Source organism: Telmatherina bonti (genome assembly GCF_933228915.1).
Source record: "Telmatherina bonti genome assembly, chromosome: 15".
Lineage (NCBI taxonomy): Eukaryota > Metazoa > Chordata > Actinopteri > Atheriniformes > Telmatherinidae > Telmatherina > Telmatherina bonti.
In genome coordinates, this window is record NC_136613.1 from 14720043 (window position 1) to 14744737 (window position 24695).

The 24695-nt window shown below is 38.3% G+C and overlaps 2 protein-coding genes across 4 annotated transcripts in view; one reads left to right on the forward strand and one right to left on the reverse strand.

The window, feature by feature from the left end:
* Window positions 1–23993, reverse strand: part of cmss1 (cms1 ribosomal small subunit homolog) — a 38425-nt gene extending 14432 nt beyond the window's left edge. For all 3 annotated transcript variants that reach the window (XM_079254575.1, XM_079254574.1, XM_079254573.1), the window contains exon 1: window positions 23859–23993. In XM_079254575.1, the coding sequence (XP_079110701.1) occupies window positions 23859–23907 (49 nt within the window). In that variant the 5' untranslated portion in view covers window positions 23908–23993. The remainder of the gene's footprint in view (window positions 1–23858) is intronic.
* Window positions 17114–19327, forward strand: LOC306766119 (filamin A-interacting protein 1-like; the record flags this gene model as incomplete). The annotated part of the gene is made up of 1 exon (XM_079253727.1): window positions 17114–19327. One exon carries the CDS (start codon window positions 17114–17116, stop codon window positions 19325–19327), a length of 2214 nt encoding a protein of 737 aa, XP_079109853.1.
* Window positions 23994–24695: the final 702 nt, after the last annotated feature.

Here is a 24695-nt window from a genome sequence, read left to right on the forward strand (position 1 = left end):
AAAAAAGTCCTGCAAATAAAATTAAAACAAACTGAAAAAGCTGTAACAAGAAAACGCTGCATATTCAGTCTCACAACGGAAGTGCTCCGGTGAGTTTCTACCCGAGAGACAAACAAAGAGGACACAAACGGCGATTCTGCTGGAAGTTTGGGAGCGGGTGTCACTTCACCTGCACGCGGTAAGAGGGGAGGAGTGGGATGACAAATTCATATATGGGTTGTAGGGGAGCTGGAGCCTATCCCAGCAGTCTTTGATCGAGAGTAACTAATAGTAGGGCACATTAAATTACTGTCCTATCATTCTGTTACGGTCGTTACCAAAGCAACGTGTTAATCAACTGACTTTTGACAGGTGAATGAGAGAAACTCGCTGTAGCTTGAAGCCAACTATCAAGGCCAACATAAAAAAATTCCTATTCTTAAGCATATTTTGTTAAATTAAAAAAAAAAAAAAAAAAAGAAATAAACATAATTTATAATGTTTACAGTCGTACATGGTCTCAGTTTAACAACACCAATAAAATAATTTACTGCACAACACACAGGTGCAGAAGGGCGGAGGCTGGGACCTGCGCAGATTCTTTTTTTTTTTTTTAAACCTGTCCCATTCAGTATCACAGCATACAGTACAGCCATCTGTGTGTCATATTTTTGGCACACAGATTTGCTCTGTCTAGGGAGGCATGTCATCTATATGGCTGCCCTTGATATTCTGAATATTTTTAATATTATTTTTAGTGAAATCATTATCAAAATCAGATATCTGAGAGTAATCAGATAATTGCAATCTGAGAGGAGGACTCTACAAGCACTTCTGAAATACAATATTTAAAAGTCAGTCACCTACATTTACCAGTCAGTGTTATGTTTGCTGCATCAGTGTACTCAACCACAAGAGCTATGAAAACAGGCCAAATTACACATGTAAAAGATGCAGGAAGAGGACGGAAGGCTCCATATCCATCTTTATTGTGGAGGAATTTAAGAAAGCTGTGCAAACATAAACTTATGCAGACCCAAATGAACTGAGGTAAAGAAGAGTTGGGCATTATTCCTCTCCAACAATGTTGGACCAGTTGTGTCATATAAAAAAAAGATTAGAGGCCAAAAAACTAAAAAGCCAAAAGCCAAGTGGGCCAAATAGCAATTTTGAGGATCGGACAATAGTAAGCATTCAGCTGTCAGGACCTAGAGGATTAAAACTTGGGCTTTTGGCTTAAAGATGTAACCACAGAAAGTTTTGTGTGGGTGATGTATTCAGTGTATCTGGACTACAGCAGACATACACCTTCTGTGGAAATACTTAATTTAATACTATGATTAATGTGGCCTGGGATAATGCATACAACTAAAGTGAGGAACTGAGGACTGTCAAACTGAATTACCCTGTAGGGACTAATAAAGTTGTCTTAGACTTGACTACACTTAAAAAAAAAAAGAATTTAATCATCTCAGGTCACCACATTGTAAACAGGACTTTTGAGTGCAATTTGTAAAAACAGACAATTTCGTCACTCTTATGGATTCTCCTCTTTAAAATAGTGATATTCAGTTAAATGTGCTCTGTATACAAAAAAACCACATATAAATGTTGCTGCTAGACAGAAAGAAAATAGATAAGACTGTGCTTTTTTTTTTTTTTTTCCTTTCAAAAAACAAAAACCCTGTACACCAGTAATAAATTTTGCTCAGATGCCGATTAGACTACCTTGCGACATCACTGCCCTTATCAGCCACTGACCACATTTCCTCTCATTCACTGTCAAACTTGCACCTTAGTGTAAAAAATTAAACTATTTCTAGGAAATGATTATGGTTTCTTCTTAGGGCAGCTGGTGCCCTTGAGAGTAGAAAGGAGCAGATACGAGGTGGGGGGTGGGGGTGCAGACATGCCGCCCTGGGTGCCGTTCTGATAAACAAACAGAGGCGGTAAGCCACATGTTCGGCTGCCAACTTGCCTGCCAGCCGACAGTCCTCGGTGGAGCAGACCTGGCAACCGTTACCATGCCTGACTCTGGATCCAAGCCAGAACTTAAGTTTTGAGGTATTTTCACATGAAATCATCTAGATGCTGATTGTCCACTTAAGAAAAAGTACCGTCCTACTCGTGTAATCCATCTGTGTGCACAAGAGAGATATTTGTGAGGTGTTACAGACTCATTTTCCATCAGTCAATTGAGAGTCAAAGGAAAGAAAGCAGGAGAATGCATCAGGGTTTGACACATTTAATGGCATGATCAGATGAAAAGAGGCGAGGAAAAAAAATATTAGCACTTATGTCAAAAGGCTCACAACCCCCTGGACAACACAGGGAATGTGTGTTAAAGCTCACTATTTTATATCAGCTCTCCTGCATGTTTCTTTCTTGATCCAAAACTTTTCCTGTAGTAATAATAATCTAATAAAGCTCAATACTGAGGTTTTTTTTTTTTTGTCTCCAAATGAAGTCAGTTTTCTTCCTTCAGAATGGGCCATCAGGATAGATTTAGCAATTTTTTAGTTTGGTTTGTTCTGGTTGTTTCTTGTACACCTTCAGAGTTGAGTTTCCATCGTCCTTTTCTGTACTTGAAACAAGTCAAGTTAAGGACTGAACAGAGAGCCAAGACAGCTTCATCTGTCTTCCTGATTGATACAACGGACAGCATTGAGAGCAAGAGAGACACTTTTAAAATGTCACTTGCTTTTTTTCCCACAAGAGAAAAATACTTCTGTGGGGACACCATATTTCAAGTGAGGACTAGACGCTCATGGATTTAGCATGTGAAGGATGTAGGGTGAAATCTGAAACAGTTAAACATCTCCCTCTGATTAGTTTGCTTTTCTTGCACTGTGTTTGTCCCTTGAAAAACAGTACTCGGCTTGTTTAAATGGGACTAAAGATGACAGGTAAACGTTATCTTTGCAAACTTGGGAATAAGAAAGACCAAGTGTTAAAGCAGAGAGATTTTTACTCTTCTTTTGTTCAGCAACAGATTTTGTAATGAACAACTATAAAAGTGTGAAGGAGCTGTTGTTTAACTGAAGCTATAATTGCAGAATAACTCTAGACTTTCAAATATATTTTCATTTGCTCAAAATACTTAAAACGCAAGAATATGTAAATTGCTTTTACCACAAAAAATCATAAAAGACAAAATAGAAAATAAAAGACATTCCTGCTTTTTTTGGCAACTTGTGGGAGACTGGACCAGAAAAGCCAAGCTGAGGAGTAAAGAGATGACATCATCTTTCACTAATATGAACCTGCTTGCTTTCTGGGATGAGAACATTAACTTAGAGAAACTTGGACAGCACACAATGTTTGGCTGATGAGATTTGCTTCAATTACACACATATACATATGCGTGACATAAGTCACAAACACATACTGTATCTAGCTCATGTAGTTGGTACCTCTTGGAAGGTTTTATTTAGTTTCTACATCCAAACTAATAGTGATTGCTGTAAATGTGCTGAGAGTAAAACTATGAGATGACATAAGCCTTGCTGCAGGCAATGCCAGGCCCAGGCATATCCATTTCAGTAACACTAACTGTTATGACAAGGGGCCATCTGACTTTGGATTAGCCCATAAAGTCTTATATAATCTGCATCACTTTTAAAAGCCACACAATAACCACTTGTACTGCAACAAAAGAAAGCAAGACCTTGTTTAACCTAACTCATCAGAGGAACACCATTTCTTGTTTCCAGTGTTCAACCACTTCAAATCTTTCCTCCTATGTAGACACTTTAATCCCTTTTTAGAGACTATTAAGCCACATCATTATGTTACTTTAGATGTTTCTTCTCAGAACAACAAACGTAATGCATGTTAGAGAGGAGGCGGAGCATGTGATCAGAGCTGAAAAAGTTGGCTTAAAGAAACTGCCTGTTTACTGGCACAAAAAATGTATAATGTCTGCTACAAGCTAGAGCAATAAATGCCAGCGCTCCTTTGGTTGCAAGCAGAGTTCTGTGTCTGCTTCCCCGCTGCTGTGTAAAGTGAAAGAGGTTAACCCTGAAGCTAGCTGAAGAATTGGCCCAGGTTGAACCATCTCCCTTGTGTCCCTTGACCATGGCCTGGGGGTGGAAACAGGAAAGGTTAACAGCTGTTTCTTCCACAGTGTGGACCAATTAAAGCTTTGGAAGCAAAAGATCAGAGCAACGCTGCAGCATTTCAGTCATGCGGGCGCTGAAGTCAAAAGCACATTATGTGGGATGAAGGTAGCTTACCACAGTTTTACCGATGTGATGACAACTTACTTGACGATCACAAAAATGTTGTGCTTCAGGAGCAAAGCGACCCGGCAGAAAAACGCTGAAGAGGACGTCAGATCTATGAGGTCTATGGTTCTATGAGATCTATGGTTTTGTTGTGGCTAAATGTTCATGTGGAGATTGTGTTTAATTGTTAGGACAGCTGTCAAACATAGCCTGCAGCTCTTTGGCACACCCGGCCCACCTTCAAATCTTGGTCTGATGCCCTTTTTTTTGCAACAAAAACTCTACAAACAAAAGAAAAAAAACTTTTAAATACCCATCCTCATCTTCCTCTGATGATTGTTTGGCCTTCCCATGAATTTATGAAAACGATGTGGAGTACAGTGCAAGGAGACAGTTTGTCTGGTGTGTGTTTGTTAATGCTCTCTGCAACACTGGCTGCTGTTGCCAAACAAACAAATATATGTCCAAGAATCTAAAGATCTGCACACAAAAAACTGCCATGGAGCAGGTGAGAATGCAATATGATGTCTAAAAGCACATCAATATATGAAATTAGGTTTAGATTATGTATATAACCTGTTAAAAAGTCTGCTAATGGTGACTGGATTAATGGTGCACTGAGTTGGATATCCAGATGTGACTACTGAAACATAATACAGCAGTAAAACGTGGGCAAAAATGAGAAACTGAAACTGCTTTAGCTTCAACAGTGTTTAGTTTTTTTTTTTCATTTTTCTGCTTCACATTAAGTGGATTTAACACAGTCTCTTATCTTTTAAACATGATGGTCACAACAGTGTCGTCAGGCTGGTTGATGTCCATAACTTCATCTTCAGGTCTGACATAAGTAGTCCTTTGTTTCAGCATGAAATGCTGCATGAAATGAAGGGATTCTTGCTTTAAATAAAAAGATTTGTGTTTCTCACATAAAATAGTGACTTAAAAAAGTACAAGACTTACTAAAGAGTTCAACAGTACAAGAGTTACTGAAGAGCAAAAATGTTAGAAATTTTATCTTGCACAGGAAAATATTGAAAAGACAAATGTGACAGGCTTAAGATTTTTTTTTTTTTTATAAATCATGGCCATTTTTTGCTGGGGTTTACAACTAATTTTGCTTAACGAAGGAGTTAAATTTGACTAATGAGCTAACTAACCAACCAGCCCTCGCCAATGTATAAATGGTTCTTTGCTCTGGCCCAGCAGAGTTATTGTTAGTGGTTTCACTGCTGCTTTGGCAGAAGAACCAGACAGAGTTTAAGAAAAAGGTATATAATGCAAATATTAAATAAATATAAGCTTGATGAACACCAGTTAAACAGAAGATGGTGTTGCTGATGTGGCAGTATTTGAAGCCAGAAATATTTTGCGGAAATCTTCACTTTTAATTTTTTCATTGTGAAGTGGGATATTTGAATGGTGTAATAGTGTCGGAGCATTAAAATGTATAGTGCACAAGGGGTATGGCTACATAAGTTTACACTTTCACCTACACCTTTTCAGACATGAAATGCGAAGATGTAAATGAAAGAACATGTTTGAAATAAACCTTGAAATTTCAATTTTTAACAGGAGACCTGTCCTGTTGTTGTTGTTTGTCCTGAGAATTCTTCACATAAATAACTGGAGCCTACGTGTCTCACACCAAGCCAGAGATGAGGTTATAGCCATTTTGAAACCAGAAAACACAGAATCAAGTCTACTGTGGGTTCACTATAGCTGACTGCAAAGCACTTTGTTCCAACCCTAGTTGTTTTGAAAGGTTTTATAAATAAAGTTGAGTTGAAAGTTGAGTTAAAGGGAACGGAGATGGTGGCCCAGGCCTTACATGGAGACTCCCTCTTGGCCCAGCAGGACCATTCACAGAATATCCACAAAAGATCTATTTCTGAGGTAACTACAGTCCACAGCAAGAAACTAGACACCACGAGGATTTAATTATCAAACTAAATTAGGTAAATGCGATGCTCTCTTATAAAGGTGCATCACTGCACGTTTGTTATTTTGCACTATTTTGTGGATATATTGTTCTGAGATTAATTTAAATCTGTAAACAATGTTACTTTTTAATCCTGTTTTATATTTTATTTTATTCCGTTTACTCTAGAGGAACAATTCTCCAATAAAAACTGATCAGGACAAGTTTACTAGATTATGTAACCAGTAAAACCTTTTAAGAGTTTTCTTAATGAAGAATAAATCATTTTGAAACTCAAATTTCATTAAATGATGCTCATCTTCATGAGAAATTAGTGAAATGTTATTATACTTTAAAACTGGTATCAGTATTTGCCTCTAGAAGAAATTCAGATGCTGTATTACCACAAAGCCATCCTTTTTTTATTCACTCGAAGCAAACAAATTTCCCCCTCACAGCCTCTCATTTTGTTTTCTCTTTGTCCCTAAGTCCAGTCACTTGGTTGAAGCCAAGAAGTGCTGCTCAGAAAAGATGAGGAAACAGCTTAAGGAGGTGTCCCACTCTCACAGTAAGGCCCTCCACAGACTTGAGGAGACAGAGAAGAGCCACAAGGCTTTCATCCGTAAGAGCAACTGCCTTTCCACACTGCTCGAACAAGACAGAGAGAGGTATGTGCATCAAACCCTAGAGGTTCAAACGAATGCCCAAGGAACACTACAATATTTCATGGTTACCACAAAATCATCAGCCTGCAATGAAGTTAGGCCTGCAGAAATAACCATCCATGATTATCCGAATCCCTCTTGATGTAAAAGAGATGAGGATTTACAGCTAGAGTAGAAGAGGCTCAGGGATTTAAGTATTTCAGCACACTGGAACAAGCCAGACTTGAGCTCTGTGATGTACACTTGTGCAGGCTTAGATTTTCTTTTTTCTTTTTTAAGTCTATGTTGGTCTATAAATCTCTTCACGGCTGAGAGAGTGAGCAAAGGGAGTGCTGCCTCTCAACGAGACGGCGCATGTGACCTAAAGACAGACCTTAAGAGTTTCTCCACTCAGACACAGTCCATTACAGCCTGGACTTGGTTAGACTTTGTGGCCAGCCTGGCACTGTTCACTCTCCCTTGTAAACACATAAACATGCACTCTCTTGAAATTACATGTACAGTGAGCCTAAATTGGCACGTTCCTGCCACACAGTGCAGGGTGAAGCCTTCTTCTAATCTACGTAAATGGATTGAGGGTTTGTGGGTGGGTAGAACAGAAATAGAAAGCACATTTAGATGTGGTTTTAAAATATAGTTAAGGGAAAGATGAAGATGGTCACTCATCTTTATTTTCAATTTTAGGCCAGCAACAAGGTTGTTTTGCTGAAGTCCCTGGCCGTTTCGGCTCATGTATTACCCAAGTCCGCTCTGTAATCTAAACATGTAGCGACTGGACCTGTACTGGGCTTGCAGCCTTGGATGGAGACTAGTTGTCTACAACTGTGTGCCAAACTGAAGAAAATAAGAAAAAAAATTGATCTGCTACAGCCACACATGTAATTAAAGACCAAAAATACCAAAAGCCAGTGAAGTGATTAAGTTTACAAGAATTCTGTCTATTCAAATACAATGCAAAGACCTTAGACATGCACAAATAAGGACTATGTGGTTCATCTCACCATAATGATGATTAATATATGAGTAGACAGCATGTCTGTGGTGTGGTGTGAACCCTGTGGGGATCATAAATTTCCTGGAAAACATAGTTTTTCACCTCCTTGACTGTCCTGTTTTATGTATTCTGAAAAACAATCTATTTTCACTTTTATAGAATCTGAAGCATCAGTTGACCAGTGCAGACATTAGCCTGTCTCTCATACCAGAGCAAATCTGAAGCGATCCCATAAAAAGTCAGAAAAAAATAGACTTTTTTTTTTTTTTTTTTAATAAACTGGTTGATCTGAACTGATTTGAATGTAAATGAACAGAGCTGCAAAGTTTATTGGTAGTAATGGGTTGCAGTATACATTACACCTCAGTCCTGGTCCCCGAGGGCCGGTGTCCTGCAGGTTTTCTTGAGTGTCCCTGCTGGAGCAAACCTGACTAAGACTCAGACAAGCTCTGCATATGTCTTCTAAATACACATTGATTTGAATCAGGTGCGTTGCGGTGGAGACAATTGGAAAACCTGCAGGACCCTGGCCCTTGGGGACCAGGGTTGAGGATCCCTGCATTAGTGGTTATAAGCCAGTGTATAAACTAGTTGTCCAAACTACTGACAAACCTAGGGCCCTATACTTTCCGCAATCACTGAATACCTGATAAAATTGCAGAATTGGCCAATTAAAATGGAATATATTTTTTAACTTGAAACATTGTGGAAGGTGACTTCATGTGACTGCAATGCTATTATCATGTGGAGGAGGAACGTATGTCTGGGGAAAACTGAAGGCAAACAAATTTGAGTGGCACAACAAGCCCCATCCTCTTCAAAACAATGTAAGCATGGTAAAGTGGATGCTCTTCTTCGTCAGCAAAAAATTTGCGGAACTTAACGTTAACCTCTCTGTACAGAGCAGAGCAGTTCCCAAATCACTTATTTGTCGAGCGAACTTATGTTTTGCAGATAGTTTCTCGAGCCACACAACTTCACAACTTAGTGCTTGTTTTTGATGGAATTTAATGTACTGTATTGAGGACATGTCCTGTCTGTCACCTCAATAAATGTAAAGCAAATTTCTATTTAATTTGTGTACATTTTAGTCATTTAAATTAAAAACAGTGTTTTTGGTAGGAAAATAGGAGTAAAAAATATATATGGATAAAACGGAATTCCTAATAATTAAAAAGGAAAAAACAGAATTTGGGAAAAAATAAAATGGATTTTACAGGGCCCTACAAACCAGCAGGTGGACAAATCATAACAAACAAAACTGCAGTGGACATTCACAATTAAATCACTGGGAATATCTGGGATAATTTAAAAGGGAAACTGCTGCTCATATCTGATTCAGTTTGCAGGTTCAGACTGTGATGTGCTAAGCCACATCATCATAACCTCTGCCAGGTCAGAAAACAATTTGCAAAGTTGTTTCTGCTCTTCTTAATGCCCATCAAGTGATCTTCAAAGGAAATAAAAACCATCTCAAGCAGGAGTATGGACATTTTTTTGATTTGTAAAAGTAACAAATTACATACAAATCATACAAATTAAAAACAGCAATCAATATCCAGCTGGTTGGGCAGCCAATAATCACATTGTCTGAGTTGTGAGACTTGATATTTGATGCTTTTTTGCTTTTATCTGTATCTGTTGCTTATTGTTCTACTCTTTGCCCTTTTAATTTCTCCTCAGGGATAAATTAAGTTTATTCAGATTCTGATACTGGCAGGTGGGATTTTCCTTTGCTTCATTTATAACCAACAACTTTGTTAGTTCCAATAGCTGCTGGGGTTGGCAAAGTGCAGCGTTTCCCCCACTGTTATATTAGGAGAAGACATCCTGTCCTGCGTACTCCCTCCCCTGACTTAAAACGTACCTTTCCTCTAGAGCACGGTTATACTTTCTTGTTTTTCTGGACAAATAAATATGACAAATAGCACAACTGTATATTATTTCTGGGTGTTAAACAGAAGGAAAACACAAAAATTACCCAAAAACACACTCTCTTCCAACTCTTCTTCAACAATCGTTTAGTTGTCTCTATTCTGTTTCTTCAAAGCCAGTGCTCTGAGCCAAAAGCACCTGGTGTGGTTTAACAATCACATCCTCTTACATTCATTCATCAGACAAAGTAGTTCCAGCCAATTTCATGTGTGCAGCAGATGACCTAGCTGTGAATTACACAGTACATTCCACTCACAGCAAATAATCACCTTATTCTATAGTATCCCTATTGCGTGTCAAAGGGTGATTACATCTGCACAACACAACGCTAGTGCAGCAATCTGACTATTCCAGCCTCGGCTACCAGAACATAATCTAAGGCAGTGTGTGCTTCATGTTATTAGTCCATGAACTCACAGCTTCTCAGAAGTAACCACACATACATGTTCAACACAAAAACATCCATGCTCTCATTTGTCCATATGAGTTCTGAATCACAAGCTCTCGAGAGACTTTACTCAATGCTCAGAAAGTACTTTTAAATCCAGATTCTAGGAAACAACCACATAATGTCAAAAGAGACACACATTGATAATTGTCATGCAAACCTCCCCACAGTAGTATTTTACAAAATGTTAACCAAAAATGTAGTAATCCATAAACCTAACTCACATGCAAATATGATGAAAGAAAGTTCACACAATTTCTCAATGTCAATATGTTAAATAAGTGTTGAGAAATCTCAGTGTGGATTTAATTAGACAACCTCATAGCACAGGCACTTAAACCCACAATGAAAGAATGGCAGCTGATTAAAAAAGCTCTAGCTTGGAAGAAACAAATTCTCTGGACACAGTAAACTTGACTGTGGCTTTACAGAAAAGTACAGCTGTTCTGTCCATTTCTCACGCTAAAAAACATTCAACATTTGACTGCTCAGCCAGTAAATGTGTCCATAATTTACCATAGGGGTCTGGCGGCGCATCAATTCAGAGTAGAGCTGCCGCAAGCTGTAGAGCTCATTTATCAGCTATACTGAGCACATGAGGTCAGTTTACTCATACCTTCAGTTTTATTAAACATGCAGATAAATGAGGAGAAGAAAGCCAGGACACACTACCTGCACAGCTGCTTTTCTTTTTGTTTCTGCAATGTGCCAATTTCCTATGATCCTTATTCAGCACTGCTGGGAACAACTGGCTAATCTGTTAAAGACAGCAACTTGGGCTGGGTGATATGACCAAAATCTCATATCCCGATATAGCTTTTGCTTGTTGACTATCTGTATTCTTTATCCTGATTCTTGCACAGGTGATAAAATGAGTTAGTTGTGTCAGAGTCCATTGTTAGGACTGTGAGCTAGTCTGTTGTTGGTTCCACGTCGTTCTTTTTATATCCAAACCCCATCCATGCGACAGAAATTTCCCCTCTTTTATGAACAAGCTGATCGGTTTAGCTTGGCTCGTTATCTTTTAGTGAATTATCCTGCTCTGAAAAGCGTCTGCTACCGTCTTTCTCCATGTTTGTTTATTTCTTGCAGCGTGCATGCCATAAAGCGCATCTTCACGTAAAAATACTGCAGTAAAGCACCTTATTGTGGCGTAAACAATAGAGCCTCATATGAAATGATCAACATTTTCTATCGTCTAAACGATATATATATATATATATATATATATATATATATATATCGTCATATTGCCCAGCCCTAGAAAAAAAAAAGAAAAAGAAAAAAACATCATTATCTAGATAAAACTCAAGCTATGACAACAAGGGGAGACTGCTTCACTCACAGATATTAAAACATCAGCAAGGGTATTTTAACTTTAAAAAAAGAGTTTTGGCAGGCTTATGATGTTCATAACTGAGGCCAATTCAGATGGCAATGTAGATGGCAGCTCCTCCCATAAGGGAGATATGACCACTTAAACTTGTGTTTGGGATTTGGATAGTGGACAAGACGGTGCAAGTAATGAGGAGGATTTCTCTCACATTATCACAAGAACTCTCTATCTTTCATTGCAATAGAGTCTCAAGAGTCATGGCAAGAACAACTTAATTTAGAGGCCTTACAATTCTTTGAGGTCCTTACCACTGGAATATAGCTGATAATCATTTTTCAAGTGCTGTAGCATCTCTGCTAAATTACATCCCTGTATTTCCTGCGAATCCTCATGTGACGACAATACTTTGGTTGGCTGCTCAGGTAAATTACCATCTGCCTAAGTATGTTTGGCAAAGAAAATATTACAACAGTGCCCCTTCTTACAGTCACACTACGCAACTTTCCAACCTTAAAACTCGACATTCCTGACTTGTTTAATGGCATACCAACATTTATTGAGTACAATTCTGGAACTTAAGCAGCTTCCCATCGATTAAAAACTGCACAACTTTTCCTTCCAGGCATTACGTTATAGCTGAGTTTAACTTTATGCACCACATCACTTGCTAGCAAGTAGCTATCAGCACATTTTTGAACACATTATTGGAGAAAGAGAGGAAAACTAGAAAAGCACTCAGAGACTGCAAACCTCTGCCAAGGTCCACAGTTCTCCCCATATTGTAATTATTTTTTTTCTTCCCATGATGTAAATTCTAAAGGCCCCCTAATTTTTTTCTTTATATTCTGGATCAAAGTATCCAGAATGATTCCTCTACCTGGATCAGTCTTTGATATATTTTACAACCTGTTTGAAGTTTGTCCTGTATTTTTTTCCTAAATGCTCCGACCATTTTCGTTGGAGTTACGTGCACAAATGTTGAAAATACCCCATCTAACAACGTTAAAGAATCCTTTAATAATTCCTGGATCCAAACGGTGATCCGGATCACCACCAAAATTAAATCAGCTCTTCCTTTTCACATTTCCAACAACTCCTGAAAATTTCATGAAAATTTATCCTTAACTTTTTGAGTTATCTTGAACACAAAGAAACAGACAGACATACAAACAAAGAGATAAGCACTGGTAAAGACATATCCCCCTTGGCGGAGTTATTAATAGTTTTAAAATAGCACCACAGCCATCTGTTATCAAATCCAAATGCAATGTGCCTAAAAATTGCCCACCTTTATTAAACACACTTAAAAATCGCGTTATTTTGTGTTCATTCATGGAAGCTGTGGTGCAGCTGACAGGTAGCATATACAGAACTGAATGCATGTCTGCACATTCATATCAGCTTCTTGTGCTAGGCAGGAATGCTGGTTGAGTTACATTACCGCCAGCTAAATCAAGCAACATTTCAGATAACTGATCTTTTTTTTTACAGGACATAGATTTAAAATACCAATTAATATATGTTGTGAGCTAAGGTTAGGCCAGCATCCAGTCACCCATCATATGGTTAAATGATGATTCATTTGGGATAGCACACCCCTCACAGCAAATACATGCACTGTCTTAAGCTGAATTTCAGCCAAAGTCTTCTGGAAGCTGCCTTCATTGACCCCATTTTTTCGATTGCAGGAACACAAGTTTTATTGTGTTTCTGGGGAAGATATTTTGCCCCCAAAGCACTTTTATTTGAAGGCACTATTTTTGAGATTATCCAGAACGTCTGTGTTGAGAAGCAGAGCACTGTAAGGTTCTGAATGGTTGAGTATGCCCAGAGTCTCAGATCTTGCTGTCTGTCTGTCTCCATCTTCTCACACCTCATCTCCAAATTAGCTGTAAAATCTGTTTGCTGTAACTTGTAGTACAGAAATAGGCATTATTTTTTGTAAACACAAAATTCACATTCTGATGATTGCTTCTATCAGCTGTGAAGACACAATGCATCATGTCAGGATGTTTTGAGATCTGAGTGCTTTTCTGACACTTTAAGAACTGATTCCCTTCTCTCATCTTGATCAAACAACTTCAACAAATCAAAAATCTGTTTACAATTAATAATGTATTAAAAACACATGGATTATCAAGGAAATTCTAATATTCAATAATCAATAGTTTCATTTCACCAATAATAATCCAATGTGGCTGGAAAGGTTTCGATCCTTTTTACTTTACTTCTTCTACTTCTGCATGCACCTATCAATGTAAAGTTTGGTCACAAAGTTAACTTTGTCATTGCCCTTTTTTTTTTTTTTTTTTTAGAGTATAGTCAAACTTTTTAAAAAGCTCTTTGAAATATCTTGTTCTTTGTTGTCTTATTTACTCCACAACACATCACAGACTGATAAGTTGCAGATGAAGTTTAAATTCTTACTGTATGCTATGGTGTCTCCATGTTTGAAAAACTAAAAAGATACCTGCTCTAATCCTGTTCCCATTAGGGCTATTAACAATATTAGTTGGAGAAGAAAGAATATTGAAGTAATCAATAAAAATCAAAATCAAAATCAAATCAAAAGAAAATTTGAGAAAATATCTAACTAGAACCAATCGGTTTTATAAACAAGCAGCCAAAGCAGCCTAAATCAATTAAGGGATTAAATAAAAAGCCAAACGCTCTCAGACTTACAACCTTGCATCACTAACTTATATAACTGACATGCTACACATCGGTGCTGCAGGGGTGTGATAAATGTTAGTGCTGTGTTAGAACAGGGATACCGAGTTCTTACAGAAACTTTTGAGCATTTGTATGCTTATGTAAATAAGTGCATGTAAAGTAAGTTAGTCTTTCAGCATAAGATTCTCCACAGTCTTTAGTACCAGCTGCAACACTACAAACTTGGTATGAAAAGTCTAGTGAACCTAACTGTTATAAAAAAGAAAAGAAAAGTGAAGTTAATGGGAACATTACAGGGGAAATATGGGGCTTCCTGCATTTGCTTGACAGAAAGAAACATCATGAGGGGTTTATTTTTTCCAGTGAAAGCTGAACTACAAGCTGTAGTGCAATAAGTGATCCCAGAGGGGAACATGACCAAACCTATATTTATGTTTTTCTGCAACTTCAGTTTAAGTACTCTCCTCTAACAAGCTGAAATATTAGGACTCCATTATCATTTTTGGGATTCTTGTCAGGACATAAAAGACTGGTTGAGGGAGTAAATGAAGTATAATTATACCTCCCATTCCACTGAGCACATAGATTTCACTCAAGAAATACCACTAAGAGCTCCTTTTGTCCAACAAGCACACAGATTAAAATAAATAAATAAAGCTGACAGAAATAGAAATTAAAAACTTCAGGGAGCAAAAGAAAGGATGAAATATCAAGACTAAAAGGAAAAGGAATGAAAGAAAAAAATACACATGGATGTAATATATGGCCGATGAACTGATGATGTCATCTCCCAGTTAGGTTATCAGGCCCAAGTTAAAGTGGCTACAACTCACAAAACATGTCTTACTACTTCAAACATAGAAAGAGCACTGCACACAACTTAATACAGCTCACATGCCTCTCCCTGAGCAGCAGCTTCTAGGACATGCCAAGTCGAGATTGGCCCTTATGTGGTATGATTACCTTGTTTGCTCAAACTAATCAGGAAACAGACAGCGTTATCCTTTTGCATTTGACTTCTGACTGAAGATCTTTGCATGTACACATACAAACCCGTTCTGTCCTTCCCATTAGCCTCTTTGGCATTGCTACACAATGACCTCATCTGCAATGGGCTAAAGTCCAGAAAAAACACACATGCACACACATACACACTCACAGCAGTACAGCCTGTTGAGTCCCATATAAGGACTTACTGATGATGTAATGGGCGCCACTGAGTGCGAGTGAGACTCAGTGTGCAGAGCACTTCTCATAATGTTTGGTTTTCTGGATGGAATGTCCACATCACTGGGATCTCAGTGAAAGAAGAGGAGAAAGAGTAGAGACAATATATTCTCTGAGGAATTTTTAAAAAGTACGGAGGCCAACTGAAGTGCACAGGTAGGAAAAACTTCTGCTCGACTATGACAATGTGCAAACTTTTGCCTTGACTCATTTGTCATTTAAACAAAATAGTTTGAACAGCAAGGTAGTCCAACATGAGTGACTGACCAATAGCGGATTGCAAACTTGAGACTAAGAGATTGTTCTACAAAGACAACCTGCACCAAATAATCAGAAAGAAAGACATCCAAGTTGTAGGTTTAAAAAATTAGTAAATTAATTTTCTTTTTTTTCTTTTTTTCCTTTTTGGAGTAATTAAATGGAATTGCACAAAAAATATACAAAAGTGTGTATTATGCTATAAGGTCTGCTTTTTTAAATACTTTCAAGATTTTTTAGCAGGACAGCTTTCCATTTATAAACCTAAAATATTAATTTAACCACCTATACAAATCATAGTTTTAGATCATGCAAACTACATAAAATCCAAAGTATTGTGGTTGTAAAGTGATATTTTGATTGTTTAAAAAATGTCTGAAAAAAGACAACTCAAGGCTGAGTCTTAGATATTCCTATAAAAGTAGTAACTTTTTACTGGTTATTTGTCAAAGCTGGAATCACTACTTTCAGCATAAACACATCAAAATCAATAAAAGTGCTCTATATTTATCTATCATGCATCATGAGTGGCAAAATGTCCAAGCTTACCAGATCGAATCAGCATACATGCACTGGTGAGAGCTCACAATGAATGATTTTTTTTGTTTGAATCCAAAGATGCATTTCTGGTATGCATCTAGGGAAATGTTTAGCAGCAACACTCAGTCATATATATATAGTAGCCAGTCTGTAATTACATTGAGAACATGGGGAATTCCTACATTTTTAAGCTGGAAATTGGTGGAGTTTGAGGTGCACAGAGGGAGGGTGACTGGGTGCAGCATTGAGAGTATTCAGGGGAACAAGAACTTCTTAATTAACCAACACTCCCTACCAAGGGGCCATCTGCCAAGCTATTAAAAAACATCTTAGACTGCATGCTACCCAAAAAGAAAAATTGATCAACAGCACAGAAATACACAGATGTTTCTCTAGACTGCTCCATACATGTTATTTGGCCCACAGGTATCACAATGAGTGAAAAAGCTCAAACTTCAGTAAAAAACAAAACAATCATCAGGTAGCTAAATGTCCCTTAAGTTCCTCTGAGTTGTAAAATGTTTGCAATGGAACTAAAGAGCATCCAGGATATCATTTGTTAAAATGGTTTAATATGTACACCCAGAAAAACAAACTAGTCTGAACACAATTTTATCTTTTTTCTCTCAACAGACTCAACAGGAGAGACAAAATCATAAATTAAAGGAGGATAAAAATGAAAGAGAATTGCCAATTCTAAAAGAAGAGCTGACAAGCTGAAGGCTTTTGCACTGCTGGTTATAAAAGAGCAACAGTCTCTGAGCAAGCTGGTGGAAGAACAGAAGAGTGATATCAAAGATCTGATCATCATCACTGATATCATTTAGCAGGGAGTCTGTGTTGTCAAACCAAATGCAAAAGTGGAGGAGGAGCTGAAATCCCCACATCCACAAAGCTGCTTGAACCAGAACACCATGACAGCTCCAAGCCTGATGACAGAGGTAGAGGTGCTGAGGAGAAGGGTGGTGGAAATGGAAGGGAAGGATGAAGAGCTGATACGCATGGCGGACCAATGCCGAGACTTGGACCGCAGACTTGTAAAGGAGACCAGCCACTGCCGTAGCCTCAAGGTTGAGGTGGATAAGCTCAATGGGAGAATCAGTAAACTGGACAGGATAGAGGAGGCTCTAAGCCAAAGCAAACAGGACTGTAGTATTATGAGGAACAGCTTGGAGCGAGAGAAAGAAGCCAGCAAGATGTTGTCCGGTGAACTCGATACCCTGAGAATTAGGGTGAGAGAGCTTGAGGCTGTTGAGGGCCAACTGGAAAAGAGTGAAATGGTTGTCAGACAGGACTTGGCCAAACTACGGTCTCTGACTGTAGCCTTGGTTGACGAAAGAAAGTGTATGGCCGAGAGGCTTCGACTGGCAGAGGAAAACGTCAACAGCAAGGACAGCAAAAGAAAGGAGCAAGGTAATTCGGCAACAATGATAGAGAGACTAAGAGAGGAGAAGGAGCTGGCTTCAAAGTCTAAGTCAGATTTGGAAGAGATGATTAAGGGTATAGTAAAAGGAAGGGATGAGCTCCAAGACAGACTAAAAACAGAGGAAAACAGGAATAGAGAACTACAGAGTAAAATAGTTGTAATGAAAAGAAAGCTGCATGCCTTTGAAAACAAGAAAGAAAAAGAAGAGAAATATACATACAGTTCCATTTCAAACAACACTGCCTACCAGTGCCAAACAGAGGACAACAAGGTTAAAGAACTGACACAAGAACTAGATAAGCTGCAAAAGAGACTCAAGGACAAAGACATGCAGGAAGGTGAACTGATAAAAGTGAAGGATGATTTTGAATCTTTGGAAAGGAGGCTGAAGGATGAGCAGAGACGGTCACAAGGTTTAAGAGAAGAGCTAGAAGAGGCGAAGGAGGAGATTTCCAGGTACAAGCAGACAGAGAAGCAAGAAGTAAACCAGGAGCATCTTCTGCTTTGCTACCTTCAGAAAGAGCAGGTGAAATCCAGACTCCTAGCCAGAGAAGTAGACGCCCTAAAGGAGAAACTCCACAAGCTGAAGGGGACAGAAGAGTCAATCTGCAAGGTGCAGATGGATCAGTCAACACTGCAGAGAAAATTGACCCAGCAAGAAGCTAAGAACAAAGAGCTGGCGAGAGAAATGGAGGAACTGACAAGTGAGCTTGATGGCTATAGAAAGATCAAGAATTTGACACCTGTTACCAGTACACACTATTCAGACCACCATCAGACCAAGGAAGTACAAACTGAATCTGCAGGGAGCATTCTTCCTGACAACAGCAGAAACAGCAGGAGGCTAAATAAAGAAAATGGTAACAGAGAATCAAATGAGAACACTGAGGGCACAAAAAGAAGAGGGTCCCTTGTCAACAGCCTTAACAGCTTGAACAACGCAAATAACACATGCCAGACCAACAGCCATTCAGAAAAAGACGTGCACCAAAGTGTAAATGGAGAAGTGATGACGCTAACGCACACACCCGGACAGCCTTTGCACATCAAAGTAACACCATATCATTTGCTCAACACCGCAACACTTGAGATTAGCAGCCCCTCTGGCGACACAGCCACATCTTACACCAGCACAGCTGTCATTCCAACAAGTGGAGCTTCGCCAAAGCAGAGAATCACCATCATCCAGAACTCAGGTTCATCTTCAGTTAATTCCAAAACCCACTCTTTAAACCCTGACCGCACCATCTCTACACTAAATGGAACCCCCACTTCTCGAGTACTGAGTCCAAATTCATCACGCTGTGTCACACCTGACAGCATCAACTCGCCCATTCAGATCGTCACAGTCAGGACCTGTTCTCCTGAGCCCACAGAGGTTACAAATCAGGCTATCTTCTGCAAGACTCCAGAGCAGCAACATCAGAAGGTCAACAGCAACGACACAAGTCCCAATGTCATCACGACAGAGGACAGTAAGATCCATATCCATCTGGGGAGCGCATATATCCAGCCTCTGAATAGTATGACTCACAGCATCCCACAACCTGTTGGGCCATACTATCTTAGGCATGAACAAAAGACTCAAGTAATTACTAATGGCTGTCAAGTAAAAGGTGTTGGAAAGATTACAAGTAGCATTACCATATCGCCTGCTAATGCTTCAGCATCCCACTCACACATTCCAGTTAGTGGTCTGTGATTAACCCATTTCTTCCAGCTGTCCTGTGGCACCACAAATACATATGTATTTACTCAGTCTCCCTTCCATGTAACTATACAGGTTATATACCATTGGAAAGCTAAGATTCTTGAGATTTGAATTATGTCTACCAATCCAAGCTACAATAAGTCTTTACTGTAAATTGTAAATTTAGATCACTTGCAAAAGCAGTTTATCTTAGAAGCCATCCTGTGCGCCAGCAGCAGATGATACTGCAATAAAAACATTGTTACATCTGCTAGGGTCTAGTAAAACAGTTGGTCCACAACAATAACAACCTATTATGCACAAAATATGCTGGCTTTTCAGAGGTTAAGTGATGGGTGTCACTCTTATTTCAAGATTGGACAACTTAAGCAATACAACAAACCTAAGTAAACCTAATCTAGAATAAAGCACGTTATAAAAGCCTACTTACTATTGCTTACTTTATGTGTAATGTGCCTGCCATCGAGCCACCATTGCTACTAAAAATGTATACACTTAAAATGCTTTTCTTCAGTTTATTAAAGTTTTTTTGGAAAGCATTAATGTTGAATACTGTGGGGGTTTTTTTTGTTTTAAAAGAGACGTTTAGGGCTGTGTACCTTTTTAAATGCTAAACATCATCAGTAAAGTCAATAGTGAGAAGGAAAAGTTTATTTGTTGAGATCAGTTATTTTGAGCGTTGAACAAAACCTTTGCTGTAATTATCTGAGTCTTACTAATCTGAAATTGACAAGTGATGAAAAATGTAATTTTCTCAGCTTTTTCCACACAGGCAAGTTTCCTCTACATTCCTTCAGCTAGACTGAGAAAATAATCCTAAGGTATGTGAATGTCATCTTTCAATTAATAGATGATGAACAACAATTTTCTTGAGGCAGAAGTACAGTAACAACCCTGCAATGACATTCTGATTTGCTTGGATTTTTAACATTCCCTATATTGTTGATCAGACTGAGCTGCCGGCTGAAAATGTGTGTGAAAGATGAAAATATCACGAGCCAAAACAGTTTATTTTGAGAGTAGCTATAAATATTCTAATGTTAGCGTGATATTTCTATTCAACTTTTTATCTGGATAGATGGATTGAAATACAAAAACAAATCTAACTGTGCATCATTATAAGGGGAATACTGTCTCAGCTTCCTAATCCAATAAGTAACTTGAAAAAAAAAAAACACGTGAACCAAAGTGGTTACTTCTGCAAGTTCCATATAATCAAATATATGCACCTACATTGGCTAATTCCTTTTTTTTGTTTACATTTTGATGTTGTTTGGCTTTTTAAGCAAATGCATGGTTTGTACCATCTCATACTGTGGCAGTCATCAAGTGGTTAAGCAGCTATAATGACCAAGATTTAGTCAAAGCTGTGCAATCTAAATAAGAAACCAGATAATATCAATGGATTCCATCACATCTCCTCAGAGGGTGTCAGAAAGCCAACAAAGCAGGTACATAATAATAAATATGGAAAAACATTAACTATCCTGACATGAACATTTGGCAAAGTGGGATAAGGCATATGTTTAAAGTTTAGGGCAGTAGAATGTAACTTGACAGAGGCTCTCATGAGGATCTTTGTTATCTGCATGAACATTTGGTCACAACACACATCACCATAAGTCATACTCCCTCTTGCAAATCTTTGCTTCATTCTTAAGACTTCAAAGTCAATCTCAAAGCCTATCTAACAGACTTCAACCCTCCTTTTCTGCCTTGTCAATTTTCTGCCAGACTCATAGCCTTTTCTGTCAAGCACTTTTGTGATCTGAATGCGAGTAACGATGGGATGTCAGTCAAGGTAATGGGGCCAACCCACGAAAAGACACAGTTACATGTCTCCGGATATAAAGTGCACATGATTCTACCTAAGTAATCGCATGGAGGTTTGAGTCTAAAATTTATCAAGCAGGTACATTCATTATACATGTCTCTTCCTTTTCCAAGAGGGACTGACATATTAGCAGTGAAGATGCATGCGATCATGGCTCATTACACTGTGGTGCAATGAGCCATGAAGTGTGGCATACCTCTGTGGAGAGAAACCACATTTCCCTCTGTCAATGTGCTTTGCAAGAAGTAAAAAAAAAAAAAAAAAAAAAAAAAAAAAAAAATCTAAAGATCTCCGCCTAACAAGGGATGGGTCCAGTTCTAGTTTTGAGGTATACTTTATAAAAGTCATGATATCACAAAACCTTAAGTTTTCCACCATACCATTCCAGCAGTATGAGGCATGTTTTTTGTACTTGGCTTTTGTTCTTTCTTTTTATGAGTCATCAGAGACAAACTGTGCAGGAATCCCTCTGGTTGTGTGCTGTAAAGTAAAACCCCCACCTCTCCCCTGACATGCAATACGGTGCTCAAAGAGTGACTGACAGAAGAAGGAATATTTCAAATATGATTTCCCATTTATGGGAGCAGCAACCATCATGCTTCACCAAATGCAAGGCAAGAGGCAAGGTGTCTCGAGATGATATTTTGAAACGAGCTACAATATGCAAGTTAATATAGCGTTACTGAAATAAAGAGCTGACTACAGGCTTGCAGTCAAAGCTAAACATCAATCTAACATTGGTCATCCTCTAAATGTTACTTCAGAGAATGGAGAAGAGCAAAGAAGCACTGGTATATGCCATTGTGTTCCAACTATTCTACATGTTGCTTCAAAGTTTAATAGTGTGGTTGAAATGGCGTCCTGATGGGTGACCTAAAGCTACAAAACAATGGGACCCCTGAAAAGGGATTTTCTTTCTTTCTTTCCTATTAAAAAAGCGGTCTGAGGCATACAACATGTAACTCATGCCTCGGAAAATGATAAGGCCTAGTCCCATGTATCACAGTCTATATAGCCACACAAAACAAAAAACTGTTCTACTCATTGCAGATCTTGTTGCCACACAGACTTCTGCATCTGAGTGTAAAACAGTGTTTATTGCAGACATGGTGCAAAGATCAACAACATAAATATCATTTAAATAACTGCTTTAATCTCGTTTTAGGTTTAGGTTGTGTTAGCGTGTAAAAGCTTACAATAACTACACTCAATTTCAATGTAAACACATTTTTAAAAAAAAATTCTTTATCTGTACATTTGCTACCAGCACCTTTTTCAAAAAGAGACTATGGTTTTTTTCCTCTCTTCCTTTATCATATCTATGTGGCATCACATCAAAAGAAGGGTAAAAAAAAGTATTCCCAATACCAAAGGAAATGGTGACTGGACATAAAATAAGGCTCTCAATATAGTGCATGAAGGAAAAGTCCTGACCTAAAAATAGCTTATGTCAATTCTGAAGCTCATTAGATTACTTATACCATCTAAACTATCCAGACACAGAAATGATCTATATATGCACAGATAAAAGTATTTTTGAATTTCTTTTATTTATAAATAAGAGTAACTAATTAAACAGAAGTATATTAAAAAAATGCAGTTTTACATTTAAAACATTTAGTAAAAGAGTTCATTTAGACCAGGGGTCACCAACTCCAGTCCTTGAGGGCTACCATCCTGCAGGTTTTAGTGTTTCCCTTGTACAACACATTTGATCCAAGTGAAAAGGTTCTCCAAGAACTTGTTGTCATCATCTGCACCTGCCTGTTAATGAGCCATTGGTTTGGGTCAGGTGTGTTGTACCTGGAAAACAATAAAACCTGCAGGATGGTAGCCCTTCAGGACCGGAGTTGGTGACCCCTGATTTAGACTCATATGATTATGACAGACAAAAACCGCAACAAATTGTATTATTTTCACCACAGGGTAACTCTTCTCTGAATGCTTACAAGTACATCTTTATCTTTTTCTGCGATGTGAATACTGGAGGTATAAAGTTGTGCACGTGTCTGAAGTACCTAAATATGAACGTTTCATTTAATTGTCAAATGAGACAAACGTCCTTTAAATTACTGGTCCCTACTGCAGCACTTTGCTGTCCATCCCAACCAGGTCAATAATCTTTAAATGGCAAAACTGCCCTCTATTGGTTTGCAGCGTGCATGAAGTGACCCAAGAAGCAGCAACAAGGAACATCATTTGCTGGTATAATGAAGTTTAACCCGGACATAGCTTGATGAATGCACAAAATACTGCGAGGAAGAGATGCAACTGTGAAGTTCCGGGGAAGATAGAAGAGACAACTGACAAATATAGCTGCTTAAACCTTAGTTGAGCCTTTTCTGTGATGACTCAGGCACGCAAATGCACACGTGTTTACATGCACTCTGCTTTTAACAGCCCGTACTGTCAAGGCTTACAATCGCTGTCCAAAATAAAAACCCCATCAACTATCAGCTTCAGGAAACATACTGTGTGTTGTACACATGTTGCTGAACACACAACAGAAGTGACAAGTGCTGACACTGTAACTAAAGTTAGCAACTCTGGGACTGTCGTTTGCTAGCTAGCTGCTTAGCATTAGCTTCAGGATAACAGAGATTTCTCGTGACAGGGTTAGTTTATTACGACACTGCAACCCAGAATAGATACAATCGAAATTAAACATGTAAGAGTGAGGTGAAATACCTGAATTGCTCTCCTGTTTCCACCACTCATCACCTAGGTCGTCTCCCATTTCCCTGAACTAATCTTCTCAATCGAAATAGACCGCTAACAGAGCGTGCTAGGGGTGCGTTCAAACGCAGCACTTTTAAAACTCACTAGTACACTTCGGATTTCAAACGCAAACATATACTGAAGCTTACTTTTAATAGTTTAAATGTTGATTGAAGTTGGAAACATATACGTGTTTAAACCATTACATTTAAAAAAAAAAAAATTGTTTAGATAAAGTTGAATCACAACTTTACGACGTTGAGGCTAAAACGCAACATTTGTAGTTTTGAAAACTCCGACGTTATAACATCACCAGGGGATGCCAGGGGGTTTGCGTCACATCATGCAATTACAAGCCAGCCTAATACAGACAAACAAACAAAAGAAAACAAAATAATCAATGAAAGGTTTATAGTAAAGAAGAAACAAACAGCAACATCCCAACAAAAGCCAGTTTTACTTGAGGCAATAAAAGACTGTAAAGCCACATTTGAAAGGAGCTCACATTGTTAATATGTAGATCAAACAACAGATTCTCCTTTTGCAGTGGCCACATATGTACCTACTACTTATACAGATGCAGCCTAACTGTAAGGTCAAAGTTTTTATATGTGGTTTGAAATTTTTTTTTAAAAGATTAATAACCGATTTAGCAGTGGCACTCTAGTGGTACTGGCACTTGATGTCATTCTTGTAATGTATCATGATCTAAACCAAATTTCCAGCATACAATAAATCCAAACACTCAGGAAGTGCATTAATGATTATAAAAATATACACACACTGGCTATAATATAAATCAAATGT